The following is an 18137-nucleotide window of genomic DNA, read 5'->3' as shown; positions in this document are numbered from 1 at the left end:
GAATTTATTGTTTATTGATCGATTAGCTGTTGATTGGCTATCGATGCCTGAGTAAGCTGAGTAGTACCAACCATGCTTAGCTAGACTTAGCCAAGCTCAGCTTCGCTAGTTCACATGGGTATGTACCATTGCGCTAGGAACCTTTTTGCACTATCGCCAGGATCGGCCCAGAATTTCCCTTCGCATGTTACGGACTACCGCTCGGCTTAAACAGCTCCGCTGGTAAAAAAAAAAAAGAGCAGCAGGTAGTGCTAGCAACCTGGCAAATCGATGCATCTCAGAAGCATAAATCACGGGTAGACGTATTTTCCCAAAGGGAAGTGTTTCAGGTATAGAGTTCAAAACAAAGAATGGCAACTCCCAACGTTAGTCGAACAGCGAGCGCCCCACGCATTTTTGCGTCGGCCTAAAAAAAGGAGAAATACTCTTCAATGAGAAGTAGTCATTAAAAGGTTGAACGCGAAGAAGGTCCTTTAATGTAAACAAACCTCCAAGAAGCTAATAGAAGCATTGTTACATAAGAGATCTTGTTTGAGTGCGTTCGGGAGCAATTCCGTCGGATTGCGCAGGAGTGTAAAATTCTGTGGGCGCCAGATTAGGCTCAACCTTTCTTAACACATTAGAAATCAATAAATACATAAATAAATAAATAAATAAATAAAGCGCCTCTGGACGTGGGCCCGTAGTCACAAAAGGCTATTAGGATGGAACTTTTCGTAAGAGAAACTTCCAGCCAATCTTGATGCTGGGCATAGTATTACCCAAGGCGGTCGACCACTCGCAAACAGCACTTATGAATGACCAGCTTTGTGAATACGGCCGCGAAAAAGGTTACTCAAAGACAGCATCTAAGAACTGTTCCCACTCCTTCATAATTATTTCACTCTGAAAGAGTGGTAGTCCAGGCTTTACTTTGCCGGACTACACGTTTGTTTCGCGCCGCGTAACTGGTGTCCACAGCGTTCCCCGGACGTTCCCTTGTCCTGTTCTGGGTTGAAGGCAGTACATTTTTCTGCGTGTAACGTCAGCCACACTGCTCGTGTTTTGCCTTGCTGCTTCTCTGTTTGTGCAGGGGCAGTTAAGGAAGCTGGGTTTGCCGTATACAGGTGCGTTGTATTCTTTCCGCACTCTTGACCACGAAAGTAGTTCTTGAAGGTCCTTTTGACGCGATTCAATATATAACGTAGTTAGCTTGATTTTGGTTTTTCAATAACACTTCCCCCTCTAGAAAAGTATTTATTTAGGGTAGTTGGGAAATGACATTTGACAACGATGATTTGGTTCGTTTCGGCCAGAGTATCGCGCTTCATCGTTGTCAAGTATATTTCTCCCTTTGGTCACTCTTGTGGTCGCGTTAACTTTTAATATGGGCGGGCACCAACAAGCCTCTCTGAAGTCCGACCTACAGAATCTCTCCGACGTGCTTTACTTTAGTTTTTTCTGCGCCTTTGTGAATGTAGAGCAACAAACGAGAGTTGTGGCTCGTTTTAACGAGATATATGTTGCCTGTCAAAGTGAAAGCTGGTTTCACTGGCAATGCGCCCTGTAGCTGCCCGCCGTTGTCACGCGCGGTTGGGCAGCAGGATGGCTCGGAAGCATCATCTGTTTGTTAAAAAGGGGGAAAAATAAAACACACAGAGGGCGTACTAATCATGTAAATGTAATATACGGATACGGTGCAAAAATAGACACGAGTGAGCTCTTAGTATGTCATATATATATATATATAGAGAGAGAGAGAGAGAGAGAGAGCGTGGTCCAAAAAATGCGCAGCTGGACCTAGTCTCGCGCGCCTCTAATTCTTGGCAATTCGCAGTAAAGAAGTCGACTAGTATAATTTATTGGCCCAGTGCTAGGAAGGCTAAATAAAGCAGAAGGCGACTTTTTTCTGTCCGGGTTAAGGGCGGCAGAGACTGCTGATGCGTAAACGAGTAACCTTGTTTTGAGCATTAGGCTCACCATAGAACGGTTTAACCACGGCAAAACAATAGCTGTGGGTCTGACGTTGCAAACTGAAAATTAACCCTGAGCCCAAAACACGAAAGGGGATCACCGGGAAGTGCGGCGCGTGTCACCTGGGCAGTGCAGAAGAAACTTGTTGTTTAACTGCCCTGGAAACTAAAATTTTGACTCACATGAAACATTTGAACATGATTACCATTGCAAGGTGTAGAAAAGCGTCCAATGAAATGAGGGTAAATACTATTAATTGCGAGAGATGAACAATGATGATTCACGTGGTCAACTGATTGTAGACGATGAATTGAAATCATCTGCACACGTGATTGGTTTAGCCAAAAGGCCACTCGCATGCTCAAGAGCAACGACCCGTTCGCAGAAATCCTTTCGAATTGAACGGACTATGGAGTCTTTCGGTATAAGCCAAGCACCTCTCGTGTTATTTTATGTGCATTTACATGGCACAGTAGTTTTCCAAAACTATACGCCGCTTTCCGTCTGACGCTGTACCTGGTATCACACCTGCTTTGCGATGTCCATGCATTCGTCCTTAAGCTGTCTATTTCGTCCACTGTGCGATTCCGTCAGTGCAGCACCAACTTCATTTGCAGTACTGACTCTGACGTCCAGACACAGTGTAAGGTCTGGCCGTTGACCTCGACGTCATTAGGTTGCTTGGGTTGCACCGTGCCTAGATCCGTACGAACAGCGTGATGGAATGCGACGTATCAATGTATAGATGCTCCTGCACCCGCTCAGTGAGGTGCACTTGGCCAAAACCTCCTGTACCGTGACACCTGGGCCATAAGTTTGTTCACTCGGAAGCAATGACCTCATCAGAACACACAGGATCAAACGAGAATGCTGCACGACAGCGCCGTGGTTAGCGCGTCCTGCTACCAAGTGCACATTACTGCAGCTACATAAGTTTGAGTCACATTGGTGATGATGAGGCACTTTGGCTTTAGGGGCGTAAGCGCCTATTTGGATACCCTCAGCACCTTTCGCGACGTTGGCACGCAACAGCGGATGTGCTATAAAATCTTATGCTTTAATCATCTATAATGAAACTAGCTAGTTATTACTACTGTTCTATAGCAGGTCTGTTCTATAGCAGATCGCAGGGAGAGGCCTTCGTCCTGCAGTGGACTTAAATATAGGCTGATGATGATGATGATGATGATGATGATGATGATTATAGCAGGTCTATGTGCTCCCGAAACGCCCATGAGCCACCTAAATATATATTTGAGTATTTATTTCATTGCTGTTTATTGTTTGATGACACAGAACAAGATTGTCCTCACTGGCACTACCTTACGGGTCACAATGCTGTGCCATATAAACCTGTTTGCTGGGGCTTAGCGTGTCTGCAGTGCAAGCTATGCAGTGGTGGACGAAGTTCTATTTTTCTTCGCCGTATCCGGTCAGAGTGAGGGTGAAGCTTACAATGAAGAGAGATGGCCTGGCACCAACACGATAAGGACGATGACGATGTTAGTTGTCGCCGTTTCCATCATCGTAACGGAATAAATGTATGGAGAAGGAAATCCAGTTTTGATCTATAAATTGCTGTCTCCACAAAGGGAGTAACGTAGCCGGCACAGCCACGGTAGGGAGACTGGACAATGGCTCGCGCCTCGATTCCACGCTCTGAGAGAAATTCACTCTGCTGGCAAGGAAGGCCAGCCGCGACCGCGAGATTACGTGACAAGCGGTGCGCGCTTTCCTCGCTCAAGACTTGGTGCCCGCTGTTTCTTTCTTTCTTTCATCGACCGAGGTTGGGTATATTTTTGAGCAAAAGTGCTCCGTATGCCTGTGTTCTTCGTTCTCGATATGGAGTGACAAAATTTTGGATGTTCTGTTTAGTAAACTAGGTCCGTATTCACACACAAAAAAACTGTCACACTAGAATTGTTCGCAAAGGAAAACTTCAGCCAATCCTTATTCTGGACGTATCATTAGCAAACGCGGCTGAGCAATGGCGACGAACACTTATGAATGAAATGCTTTGTGAATTCGGCCCCTAATTCCTGGCATTTTCATCAGTTTCTTATTTGAAAGTACGGGGTTCTAAGCTTAAAATTCGGTTACAGCTGCAAGTTGTAGCCTAATGAGATTGGAAGGTGCATATTCTTCACGACGGCCCTGGACACATATTTCATCGCCATTCTATTACAAAATACTGACGTTAAGTTTGCGTGACTGCTGACTCAAGCATCGGGTGGTGACCCACACTACAGCTTGAACACCCCAATCAGATGATCTCCTTGTTTATAAGATTACATTTTTGTTTGCTTTGAAAGCAAATAGCATTGCCTACCTTGAAAGGTCATTTTTAGCGACCATCCGCAACCCATTTGTTTTGGGAGTGTCAGCGCTACGCTAAGCAGCGGGACCACCACCTGAGGGCGGTGCAAGTGTCGTCCTACGAGGAGTGGATTAGGCCGGCAACTGGATTGGCGGATTCCGACAGGGCCATCCTGGACTCGCTCTTGGGTTTCGCCAAGGACACGCAGCTTCTAGGACGGCTCTAATTTCTCCTTCCCTCTCCCCTTCCTATTCCACATAATAGGCCTTCGAGCCATCCTCCAATAAATACATTTTCATCATCATCATCATCATCTAACTGGCTGACAAAAGGCCAGGAGCGCGCAGAAGTCGAGGAGGTTTCGGTGGGTCCGAGGTAGCCCCGTGAAAGTGAAAGGGGAGGAGGGTGGTGCCAGCGTCTGCAATTGGTCCGCTTCCCCTTACTTAGATAGCGGTGGCTGGTCGCAAATTGCGTCGGCGTGCGACGGAAAGTTTTAAATGCCACTAAAACAGGTCCTCCGCGAAGAAGAGTTGGCAGAGCGATGTTGTATGTGTGTCGAAAGGGCTTGAGAACGTTATACTGCCATTCAGTTTTTTTTATTATTATACGCAGAGAAATTAATTCTCTACGCCAGCTCCGAGTATAGTGCGAGAGCGATTCGCGGGCAGGCAACTTTAATTCGTTTCGGAACGGAACGGGGCAAACTCCGGTTATTCCGAAAAAAAAAAAACTTCGCTTCTTTTTCAGTATAATAATGCATCTTTAGTGCGTACACGTCACTTTGACGTGGTGAGTTTTCGCAGTTTGGGACGTCGCCAGACAGACACGGGAAGTCGAGGCAGCTCGACACTTTTTGACCGATAGCGAAGGGCTAATGGCGAAAAAGGCGCATAATTGTAGTATATATATATATATATATATATATATATATATATATTGCTTCTGTCCAGCCTAATAACACATATCAGTGTGTTCATGCCATATCTGACGGGCAGTTCATGCGGTTTTCGTGACGTCGTGTGACAGACAGGGGAAACGGGGGTGACCTGTACAATTTTTGACCAAACCTGAGTGGCTAGTGGCATGGAATTGGATAGAAGCAGATTCGAATAACTTTACGTTATACCACCCCTTATTTGCTTTATGTGCTTTATTTGTAGCTGTGAATGAGAGACAGGTTTTTCATTAGGCATTGAAATGCATGCGCGGTCTAATGTTTTGGCGTTCTAGCCTTCCAACGATAATAATGCTTGGTTGCCGGACCAATTGTTTTTTTTTGGAAGTACCTTTGCAAGTGAGACAGTGCGGCCTGGCGTTCTCCTGCCATATGTTCAGGTGCATGAGAGCTGGGGCGCAAGTATTTATGACAGTGGCTCGTTGCAGCTGCTTATTACAAAGGGAATGTGGAAACAGGTGGTGATAAGTGTGGTCTGATGCTGTAAACAAGTTTAGCTCTGGAGCTCTGCACTCGCATACCGCCAAGCGAACGCAGGTGTGCCGAGTCATGGCTGTCCAGAAAAAAAATAAAAAATAGAATAGCCTTGGAACGCTAGATGGCCCTGAATAGCTAGCACAGCTAAACCATGCATGGGTGCTATAACGTAAAATGATTCCAAACTGTTTTGAATCCAATTTCTGCAATCAGCCTCCACGATTGGTCAAAACATTTTCGGGCCACTCCCAACTTCGCCTGTCTGTCACGCGACGTCACGAAAACCGCGATAGCTCCCCATCTGATATAACGTCTACACACTGATTATGAATGATTAAACCGCACAAAAGAAAAATAATCATTCCTTATTCGACACCTTTTCCCCATTAGCCCTCTGCTATTGGTTCAATGTTTTCTGGTTACGCCCACTTCGCCTGTCTGTCACGCGACCTCACAAAACCGCGAAAACTCATACGTCAAAGTATCGTGTGCGCGAAAAAAAAGCATTAATATGCCGAACAAAACTGAAAATTTTGCTAAATAGTCACAGACTGCCCCGTTCCGAAAGGCATAGAAGATGGCTGCCCGCCGATCGCTCAGGCCCTCGCTACTCGCACCTGCCGGTGAGCATGTATTTATTTGCGCATGATAAACGTTTTTGCGTGGCAGTAAAACGTTATCGAGAACCTTTCGGCATGCATGCGACATCGCTCTGGCAACTCTTCCTTGCTGAGAATCCGTTTTAGCGGCATTCTTATCCTTCCGTTGCACGCCGCCGCGATTTTCGACCAACCACCGCAAGACATGTAAGGCGAACCGGACCAATCGGAGAAGCCGGCACCACCCTCTTCATGCGGTTATCTATTTTCACTCTGCTGGCTCGGCCCCATCGAAACCCGCTCCACTAGAGCGTGTTCCTCGCCTCTTGTCAGCCCATTAGATAAGAAAAACCTCTGAGTGTAGACAATGTTATTGGTTTTGAAAGCGAACAAAGATGACCTCCTATAAACGAGTGTGTTTGATTGGGTTGTTCAGTCAACGCTGCGGGTCACCGCCCGATGCTTGCGTCGGTGATTACGCAGATTCGACGTCAGGAGTTTGGAATCAAACAGTTTGAATTAATTTTACGTTATAGCACCCCATAACCTGCCTATTGCCTGCTTCTGCTCTCGCATTAAGCTGGTGAGGTCATTCAGTGACGTCACTGGCCAGTACAGCGGCTCCATTGGCCATCTTCAATCGATGCCCCGTTCGCATCGTAATGTACACGATAGCGCTCTTAGACAGCAAGCTCTGTAAAATCCAGTAAAGGAATAGTGTCTGTTTCCGAGCTTTAGAGGGGTACGGGTGACGTCGAACTTGCCGTCATGTGTCAATAACCCCGATCCAAAGGAGACCAGAGCCATTGGAAAGCTATTTGCAGCGAGCTGCAGGGTAACTTCACTCTGCACCGTTTAGGGTAAGGGGGAAAATACACTTCATAGTCTGGCGCTCGTGTTCAGAGTATATGCCATTTAAGTTTTGCGGTTTTAAATTGCAAAGCGAGAATTTGACTGTGGGTGACTAGGGGGATTCAAGCTAACTTTGACCGCCGGGCATTCTTTAACGCGACCTGGAGTTTGCTAAACAAGCGTTTTTGGGTTTCGCACCATGTCAATGCGGCCGCAGCCGGGAACCGAACCCAGTGCCTCGACCTCAGCAGCTGAACGTCATAGCCACTGAGATGCCATGGCGGGCACAAGAGCTGTGCCACGTTTGCCACATCGTCTTACGCGTTACACAACTGAAAGCTCCCCAGCAAAGGGAAATCAGGCATTTTGAAGGTTGGCAGCATTAGCCACGGAAAAAAAAACGAAGAAACAAACAAAGGAACAGAAATAAAGAAAGAAAGAGGGTGTCACCCCGTGTCAGCACACTCGCCTGACTCTGTGGAGCCATGAAGGTGAGGCTCATGACGAACAGCGACGCCGGCATGCCGCGCAGCGCGCCGAACAGCAGCACAGGCACGTGCCACGGCCCCACGGGATCCAGGATGCTCTCCATGGCAGCGGCGGTCGTTTCTCCTCGTCCGGGCGGGCAGCAGGCGGACCGCTCTGCGTCGCGTCGTACATGCGCGATTCGAGCACACTGCACAACGGGTTCCGGACAGCCGCACGAAACGTTCTGTGGCAGACTGCGTCAGCGCCGATTTCACCATGCGCGCGTCGCCGGTTGGACGCCGAGACAACGCGAGAAAGGGCGCGCGAACGGAAAGCCACCGAGGGTCTCTCGCGTTCCGCAACTCGTCCCTAGCTATTCTGCGCGAGGAGCATGCCATGTACTATGCTTCTTCGTCGCTGTCTGTCGCACCGGGTCTCTTTTGCGTTTCCTGCTGCGGCTTCCCTTCGGTCCCTTGGCCCGCGGCGCGCTTGGCGCGAGTCCACGCGCTCGACGCAACGGGCCACCACTGCTTCGGGTGCCGGTGGGCTTCGAAGGGTAAACATCCAATGCCCGAGCTCTGAGGGGCCATGCGGAAGGAGGTGTTGACGACGGGCGAGGGGAGCGGTGACGGGGCAATGTTCTCCGCCTGTTTTCTTCCTGCCAATGTGTCTGCTAGCGTGGAAGAGTGGGCGGCCGGTAGCGACCGCAGACTCAAAACAATGCGCACGGGGACGCGGCCATTCGAGGACATTGTTGAGGCTGCATTTCTTTAGAGAACTTCACGAAGTGCTGGAAAGTTTCTGAGTGGCTGGAGAAAAATTGCTTTATCAAACTTGAGCTAAGCGCCAAAATAACGTCACTAAATGCACGAACGCGTTTAATCGAGTACGCCTTCGATATAAAGCGCGTTCTCCAAAAAGGGTTCTTGAAAATGGCTTCTCTACGACTGCCTATATACCCGCTTTCACTCTTATAGTCTCCATACTAGTAATAAAGTAATACATTTTAATCGAGCTTGGTAATAAAAAATACTCAAATATAACATGTATTGATTCTTTCTGCCATATTGTGACAAAATAAATTGTTTTCTGTAATCAGCACCGGGAAACACTTTTAAATCTCCGGCATTGTGCGTGCTACGCAGCACGTTCTTGGAATAAAAGCTCTTCTTCTTTCTAAAGTTTTACGTGCCAAAACCAGTTCTGATTATGATTATTGGTAGGCTCCGGATTAATTTTGACCACCTGGGGTCCTTTAACGTGCACTGCAACGGGAGTACACGGACGTTTTCGCCTCCATCGAAATGCGGCCGCGGCGGCCAGGATTCGATCCCGCGACCTCTTGCTCAGCAGCGCAACGCCTTAGCTGACTGAGCCACAGCGGCGGGTGAAAAGAAGCTCAAACCTGGTAGAATAGTGCACTCTGCAACGTTCCTAAGCCTTCCTAAGCTCTCGGTTCCAGAATAATTGTTATAATAGCCTTGTGATCGTAATGCCTTTCGTTTGCTCTTCACAAAGCTTTGCCCGTTTTCTCTCTCTCGCTTTCTTTTATTGCGATAGCAATTATATGGACACTCGAAAGCAGATTTCTGCCGTCGCCGTCGCCGTCGCCGTGAGGTTCCGTATGACGTCAATGGAGATGAAATCGTCGCCGCGCGCCGAACGCTGTATGTGCGAGTGAAAGGGCGCGAGGGACGCGCGCTTTCACGGGGAGTGAACGCACGGCGGAGAACAAACGCGCGTTCTGCGCTGTGCTCCCTTAAGGGCTGCAGAAGTAGGCGTCTCTTTCCTCCTCTACAATCACCATATATGTAAAGCAAACGTGTCTTCTTCCGACGAACGAAAGGCCGTGGGGGGGAGGGCGAGGGAAGGGAGGCGACGTTTAGCTGCGGCACCAAGTGCCTATTTATATCAGAGGCTCCGGCAACCGTCACCAACACCGCACGCATTTTGAGCAAACGCGAGCAAAACGCCGACGGCGTCGACAACAGTTTTGCGTGTTGCCGGTGCTGCTGCATGTCCAAGTTTATACAGCTGATAACGCTGCTATCATTACTCCGTATAGCTCTCTTCAAATTTGCTATCGCAATTGATGCTTCGCCTTTCAGGTGAAACTGCGACAACTTTTTTTAACTGACACACAGCTCAGGGAGTAACTGCGAAATGTAAAGGCTGGAATGTGTTCTATATTTGAAGAACTAACGTAAATTAACTGGGTAATGTCTGCGTGACTGTCAATGCTGCTTTATCGATGTTTCCGTCAGTAACCGTGCATTCATTATTTGAGCGACTGAGTGCATCAGGATAAGTCATTATCTAAGTGCTCTAGCCTGTCAGCCACTCAATGACTTGCACTCGTAAAGTAGAACTCTACGATAAAGCTAAGGGAAGTTCTTGCGCATCCTGCTCGTTTAACTATTGAGAAATAGGTTGATTGCCTCGCACTTTTACATGTTGCTGCCATCACAGCTGGTCATTTTTTATATAGATCAATGATTTGCTGTACAATGTTTCGTTTTTCTTTACATTTGATTACGAAAGGCTCTGATGGACAACAGGTACATGGGTGGCAACACTAGCACACTGCTACTTTTCTTCTTTTTTACATAATTTAGCTGAAATCTTTCACTTCGCTAATCGTTACCATTCATTCGTTTAACAATTTAACATTTCCAATAAATAAGTAAATAAGTAGATAAAAGGTGTCATATAAATGGCCGCTACGATGACCTATGTTTGGCGGACTATGTCAAACTTAATAAAGTTAACGCTGTGTAGGTTTAATCCTTGTTCCCTTTTAGGCCGAGTAAATGTTGAAAACTATAAATAACGACATATGACACAGTGGCCACTATAGGGCTACTTGAAATGAGCGTGACTGTAGTACCGCACCCGTTAATCCGAGCTCTCTGGATGGTCAATCGTTGCCGCACGTATTATGAAATCCAAATCCTAAAGCGTACTTTGCCCACTTTATAGAGTGAGTCATATCTCAACAAGATACAATTGACATTTTTAGTACTTCAAAGACAGAACTGCGGCTGCATATATGTATACCAGTGCGGTGCGATCTTACTGCATTTCAGACAGGTAACGTTTGCTCGCCCACGGGTTGACGAAAACTTGTGTGCCATTTTGCTTACAAAAAAAAAAAAAAAATCTGCCGCTTGTGCCAGTTGCGCTTGGCGTAGTAAAGTGGCATAAGAAACGTCCCCGTGCCAGAGGTCGATGCCCTAAGGAGCCTATCCTATAAAGCGTAGAGGGTAATAACGGCTCATAAACAAGCACGGCTACCATGGATCTACTGCGGCTACCAAGAGTGCCCGCCAAACCAATGAACAATTTTGGGGCATACACGGTGGCTTCCGCTTCTGCTTTCTGCCGTAGGGGATGAAAAGAAATGTACATGTAGTTGCAATGGCGTCTAACTACAGGCACTTTATATTCAGCACGCTGCGCCGTTCCTGCTCAGACGTATTTTTGTCTGTTCAACAGCCCCTTCTCTTCTACTTAGTCATGTTTGCATCGTGTGAATGAGAAGCACACAGGTTTTCCGAAACCCTAATACACCGTCCCTCCCTTTCCCCCTCCTCCCCCCTCCAGAAACAAACACACACACACGCACACACATACACACGCACACACATACACACGCACGCACAAACACACGCACGCGCGCACACACACACGCACACACACACGCGCGCACTGGCACACACACACAAGCCGCATTTTTGACTTGGTCGGTGGTTGCATTATTGCGTTTCAAATATATCAGCGGTCCAAGTAAATTTCCGTCGGGTCATTGAAAAGGGGACAACATTTCGTAGGCAGAAAAAATAGGCGACGTGACAGAGTGTTGGTTAAATCTTGCTCACCGAAATTCATTAGGTACTCGCAAATTGTTTCGGCGCAAGCTTACTGCGTGCCTATCGAGCAAGGCTGCTAGAGCGAGGCCAGCCTTGGCATTGTTAGGCCAAGGCTTTCTTCTTTCCCGCCAACCCTTGGCCTGACGCCGACGCCTCTAGAAAAAGCATGCTGGTAAAACTGACATGAACACTTTGAATGATACCGCGTGATTTTGGCTCGCCGTCTCTGAGAGCCGCACTAACTGGGGCAGAGAAGTAGCAGGAAAGGTGGCACATTTTTGTGGAACTGCAGAATAAAATGAAAGGGAAAGGAGAGACAAGGTATATACTTATAAATAACGGACAAACGCAAACTATTGGAAGAAATCAAAAAGCACCGCTAAAAGAGGAGAGAAACCTTGTTACACTTGACTCATATTCTTCCGCTTCTGAATATACACATCTGTGTATGTGGGTACACCTTGCTACTGCAACTGACATGTACTTGAAAAGAGAACATGATACAAACCACCATTCACCATAGTCCGGCGTATCTAAGCCAAAATAAAAAATGATATCCAGCTACATACTATCTAGCTAAATGAAATACTAGCTAGATATCCCAAAATTTTTATATGTTGGGATATCTAGCTAGTATTCCTCAAGAAACGCTGTATAACATTTTGAAACATATCATAAGAGATCAACAAGAGCATCACTCTGTAAATTTGACATAGAACGTAAATTACATAGAACGCACAGGAGAGGAGTAACACTATGCCATGCTTCCAATTCCACAGTATTTTGCCCATTTTCTTGAGATCTGTATGAGCATGTGATTTTCCTGAGACTAAAACACGTGTTCACTGATCACTGATTTAGTTGTCGGAAGTTGCGTATAGTGAAACTTACAGGGTTCGTTGCTGACTCCACGAAGCCTTCATGTGTGTAAAATTTGCAGATGAACCAGAATCTCTACTGGCCGTAAGCTGTAAACAGGCATAGCTGCCATATAAGTTATATAGGGTGTCCCAGCTTCCCATAGCGAAGCTGTTGAACAGGGTGCGAGATACGATCTTAAAGGGGCCCTGAAAGCTCTTTCTGAAAATGGTGGAAAAAATGTTGCCGATCTGCTAACGAGGCTCCTGGGAGCATGTGAGCAAAAAATTACTGCACTGCATGCAGCAGTGAACTTACAATCTCGTGTCAAAAGCAGTGAACAGTCCCTTGCTCTGGCATTCGCAATGTCGTCTTCGAAAGCATCTGGTCCACTATCACTATTGGCTGATTTCGTGATCGCGAGAACATTCTCAGTAATACATAACTGCTCATTTTGAGTAGCATAATTAAATATTCAGAGCCCTTCCTCTGTCGAGAATTTGGGAGTAAGCGAAGCTTCTGGAAAGGCGACGCTGTCGCAGGCGTTCCGCTTCGTTTGCCCTAAACTCAGGGTCGGCGGCTCTTAGCTGACGTTTGGCCTCAACGTCGCACTCCCGCAGCTCGGGTTCCTCGTCTTTTCGCTGACGTTTCGCCTGGGCTTCGGAAGCCCTCCCGCTAGAATCAGCACGTCGACGACGAGCCCTTTTCCAAGCGAGTTCGCGGCGCCGTTGCTCAAACGCAGCCTGCTCCTCGGCGGACCGCTATACGCGCGGACTTCCCATCCGAGCGCCGAAGCTGATCTGAGGGGAGGGAAGCCTGGCGGAGCGCGCCAACCCATTTCCTTCCCTTTTATTCCCCGCGACACACCAAACGACCCTGATTAGCCGCGCGTCACGTGATCCGGCGCTGGCGCAGCTTTCCCCGCACTTGCTCTACTCTGTGAGCAGCCTGGTTTTCATTCTTTCTTCCTTCCTCACTTTCTTTCCTTCTTTCTTATCCCTGACTCATACCCGCATATCCAATGCGGGTATGCGCCACTCGTGATTATATTATCGTTAATTATGACGTAACTGACGAGCATGGAATGTTATTGATGTCATGACCTATCAGTCATGTTAGTCGTACATTCATACCCTTCCATGCCAATTCTGGTATATACCAAGTGAACGAGACGCGAGCTTTCGACAGGTTTTCGATAGGGTTTTAGCGTGACACCACCACCACCACCACGGCCGACACTTGTGAGGCAATAGAAGCTTCGCTTGAAAAATATATGTCTGCTATCTTAAAAACACAAGAAAATCGTTTCATCATTGCACTGCGCGTAGCAGCGATTGCTACGCGTGGAATCCGAGATTGCAGGGGCGTGCTGCGTAGCGTAGTCCACAGCGGCATCCATTTGAGTGCCGCCGAGCCCCTTCACCACCGCGACATTCAAATTTTGGCTGGTGCAGTGCCCTCTCGGCTTCTCCACTGTGTAGCTTCCCGAGCGCTAGCGGAGACGAAAAGGGAGAGGAAGCCTGGTATTGGTACAATAACTCCACTTATAGTTGAATGATTCGGAAACCTTTTGCGGACATGCTATTTGTGGGATGACGTCGTTTGATAGTGTGGCCATTCTATTATTAGTTAGAAATGTGTTTCTGGGCCCTACGGTATTCGGTCGTCACAGGAACATCGCGGAATTCATAATTTGATTTACCTTCCACCGTGTCGTTTATCTTTTTTGTTTTGTTTGTTTTCTTAGCAGCAGGCTGATGTTAGCTGGGACACGCGGTATATGCTCTGACAGTGAGTTGTAAGCCTGAATAACACTCAATATGCAGGTTGTCCCACGTAACTTGAGCCAAACTTTAAAAATATGCAAATGGCCACGTAGCTGGACAGAACCAAGGTAATGTTGTTGGCCGTTGCTTGGAGATGCTTACTCCAATGTTTGCATTCTGCTTAATTACACAAAGAGTCTTAATTAACTGCGCAACTTCTCCAATATATAGATGAAAAGTGTCAATGGGAAAATTGCAGAGCAACATGAAAAACTCACGATCCAGATATGTATTGCTCAATGCGTGCTAAATAAAAGTGTATTCTCCGAGTGTGAAAAAAGCCCGCGAATAAACGCAATCTGCCTCGAACGGCCAGTCCATCACGTGGCAATTTTAACGCGATAGCGTCTAGAGCCCCGTGTCGCAGAAAATCCGGGGTCGGCAACCGGCGTGTGATCGCGGGTGGCAGAGAAAATCATCCAACCACATCAACTGCGCAGGCTATCCACGTGGTGCAAGGTTTTGGTGACCAAAAATTGAATTTCTCACAGTAAAATCCGTCAGAAAAAATGGTAAAGTACGACTTTACCATTCGGCGTCGGATTGTAATTTGAATGTACGAGAAAACCTTATTCTGCTACGAGGAAACTCAAACATTTCTACCAGACCTCCGCGCGTCGGGGCAATAGCAAACAATTAATAATATAAAAAAGGTGCTAGGGCCATCACATTTTAATATAAGACCACTTGTATTGCCCCTGGAAAAACGTCTTTCCAGCAATGCATTTCAGTTTCAAAGTGAAGCCGACTTTAGGGGATCGGTGTAAGCTTGGTCTTTGTAAGCTGGCTTTCCCACGTTCAGTGTTGCAGTGAACGAAGCCTACTTGCCGTATGCGAACGATGCGATGCGAACGGGTCCCGATAACGCTATCGCGTTCTACTCTTAAAGGCGAAGCTTAAGCGTCCCCCAAGTTTTAGGTGTATTCGCGGGCATCTTTCACGCTCGGAAAAACACATTTATGTCGGACGTATTGAGCAGCAGAAAGCTTAATCGGAAGGTTTTCATGTTGCTCTACAATTTTTTTTCATTTACACTTTTCATCTATAGTATTTGATAAGTTGATTGATTAATAAATACTAATTCTGTAATTAGGCTAAATGCAAAAATACCCTTTGCATCTCCAAGCAACGACATTAACTTAGTTCTATGCAGCTACGTGGCCATCTGCATTTTTTAGTTTTACTCAAGTTAGGTGGGACACGGCCCGTATATGGATCAATAAAAGACTGAATGTAACGAAGCTAACAGTGTAAAAGATACTATACGTCCTACTAGCTTCTTATTTTTAGTTTTTCTTTTTTAAAAGTTCTACTTGTCGATTGTTTTCTAGAATTCATTGAAACTCTTGCTTATGATTATATAAAAGTAGGAGAGACGTTCAGAAAGTAAGTGTGGCCATTTTTTTAGGAGAACATGGTACGCCAGGTGAAACAAACAATCGCCATAAGAATCCACACCCGTTGCTCGTTCAACAACGGAAGGAGCATCAGCGTAGATGGAATGACGCATGCGCACAACGCCGAAGAAGAGAGAGCAGCAGCAGACCGGCGTGCCCAAGGTAATTCGAGTGCAAACCACGATGGCAGACAGACGTGTGCTGACAACGGGGTCGCCAGTGGAAGTGCGTACTGTTATTCGGTATGAATGAGCACGTGGGACAAGTGTGTTCGTCATCCATGAACGCCTACAGATCGTGTACGGTGAACAGGTCATGTTTCGTCATATGGTTGATTGCTGGTGTTGCATGTTCAGTGAAGGAAGGCAGAGTGTGGAGGATGAAGGTTGAAGTGGGCGTCCCTTCACATCCGCGAATGAAAACACCGTTACTAGAGTACAGGAGAAGCCGCACTCTCCGGAAGTCACTTCCAAAACAATGCTGAGCTGGAGAAACCTGTGCGACAATTTCTTGCATCGCAGGGCACCGAGTTTTACCAGAGTGGTTTCTTCTAACTGATTGGACGCTACGACAAATGTATGAATGTCAGCGGTGACTATATGGAGAAATAGTGCAAGGTGTATAGTTCACGATGCCATGGTGTATTTCTTTTGGCAATAAAGCTTCCGTGAGAAAATGAATGACGAAACTTAATTTCGGAACGTCCCTCATAGTTTTGTTTTCCGCAAGTTAGGACTAGAATAAAGCCAGTGCTAGTCTTAATCCTAGGTATTCGTGCTTGTCACGTTAGTTAGCTTCAGCTTGGCTTCACAAAGAGAGTTGTGCACAAAGTGTTACGAAATTAATACAACAGATTCATATTACCACAAGTCCATTAAAGAACAACAGCGAGAAATCAAAAAGTTTTTCACATAACATTAGGACAGAATGGCAAGAAGAGAGTCAAAATACGGAATATATTGCGCTAGGTCTCTATCATACGGGCTTGAGAGTGAGGCATCGTCGACCTGAGCACCTATGCGATTGGAAACAGTTATTTCTTTAAGTGCTATTAGAAATTACCACTTAGATTGCTTACATGGATAGAGATAGCGATGCTTACCTTATCTCTTGTTTTTCGCGTAGTCCTTCGTGTTAATCGTAATAAATAGGTTTCGACATGTATGGACATAGCGTGTTATCATAGGATTCTTGCAGGGCCATGATGCTAGTATAACTCTGTGTGTGCCGTTAGTTTCGGTACCGAGAAAGTTTCATCTTGCTAAACACCCATTTCTGGCAGACGCAGGCCTTAAAGTCACGTGCCCCTCAATTTAACCCAAGGGCGCAACATCGTGACTCGAGTCGAGCACCGTTGACCCGTCGCTCCTTCCTCAACGAAACTTCTATTACGCGCTTTCATCAACAAATTGCCCCAATATGGAGTCCGATGAACACCGATTGGCATAATGGGCGACGAAAATCAACGTGTCAGTTACTTTGATAACCTAGTCGTCGACTTATGCACAGATGCCGGCACCACAAAAGCTGGATCGGCCGATCGCAGTCATAGATAATGCCTGCGCCAAACAACCACTCCCACCACAAAGAACAACTCCAACGTTGAACTACCCGACATTCCAGTGATATCGCCCACCGACCCTTTTCACCAACTACAACAAACCGATCAGTCATCTTCATTGATTTTATGGACGCTCGCCGAAAACTCCCGCACGATTCCCTGCCTAGCCACATATCAACACGCATTCGCGAGCAATCTGTATATCTAAAGCAGCCACTATCACAATAGGACGTGACCACCCGACAGCTACGCACATTGTGGTCGACGCTCGAACAGAGCCTATTCAACAGCTCGCAAGGAATACCTCTTCAACATCTTGCTTGCCTAAAAATAACAAGACCGCATGTGAGTTTTAACCGTATTCCTAATTCTCACCGTGCATCATTACCATGAAACTACGCCTCTATAGCACTTCCACTGTCGTCATTCTGGTGTCTACGTTCACATCGATTCACATTGAGGCATCAAAAAGAAGGCACAAATGTCATCAATAGCTTTGAAACAGGCAACATTGCCGCTACTGTACCCAGTGTACAGTGACTACTTGCATGTTTTCATTGATGGATTGCTCATCGGGCAGTCCAGAAAGGGCACGACAGCGTCTTTCAGTGGTTGCCATGTCACTTTAAAGACATTGAAATGGATTTTCGAGAGTAGACAACCGGACCGTTACTCTGGCCAACCTCTGTCTTTCATCTCTTTTCTGTCTCTCTGTCTTGCACACATTTGCATGGACCCGTGGACAGAATGTGGGTGCCAGGTCAAGCAGGAATAGTGCAATAAAAGAGCGAACCTGCGCAAGGCAATTCTCCGGGGTGCCCTACTTGCTCAGTGGCAGCTGCAGTCTTTGTCCCGGCTAAATCTATTGAGATCAAATTTTGAACATCCTCCAGAGTTTACACTCTGCATTGCATCGTGAATCCCAGCACACAACTTGTCTCGGACATGGGTGAAAGTTACCATCGGGCAGTCCAGAAAGGGCACGACAGCGTCTTTCAGTGGTTG

General features: G+C 46.7%; 1 protein-coding gene across 3 annotated transcripts in view; it reads right to left on the bottom strand.

Annotated features, from left to right (window-relative positions):
• Positions 1-18137, bottom strand: part of LOC119437747 (organic cation transporter protein) — a 186908-nt gene that overhangs the window by 70957 nt on the left and 97814 nt on the right. For all 3 annotated transcript variants that reach the window (XM_037704725.2, XM_049660837.1, XM_049660838.1), the window contains one exon: positions 7623-7795. In XM_037704725.2, the coding sequence (XP_037560653.1) occupies positions 7623-7795 (173 nt within the window). The remainder of the gene's footprint in view (positions 1-7622; positions 7796-18137) is intronic.

Source organism: Dermacentor silvarum, chromosome 1 (assembly GCF_013339745.2).
Source record: "Dermacentor silvarum isolate Dsil-2018 chromosome 1, BIME_Dsil_1.4, whole genome shotgun sequence".
In the NCBI taxonomy this organism is placed as follows: Eukaryota; Metazoa; Arthropoda; class Arachnida; order Ixodida; family Ixodidae; genus Dermacentor; species Dermacentor silvarum.
This window is presented reverse-complemented; position numbering and strand designations above follow the sequence as displayed.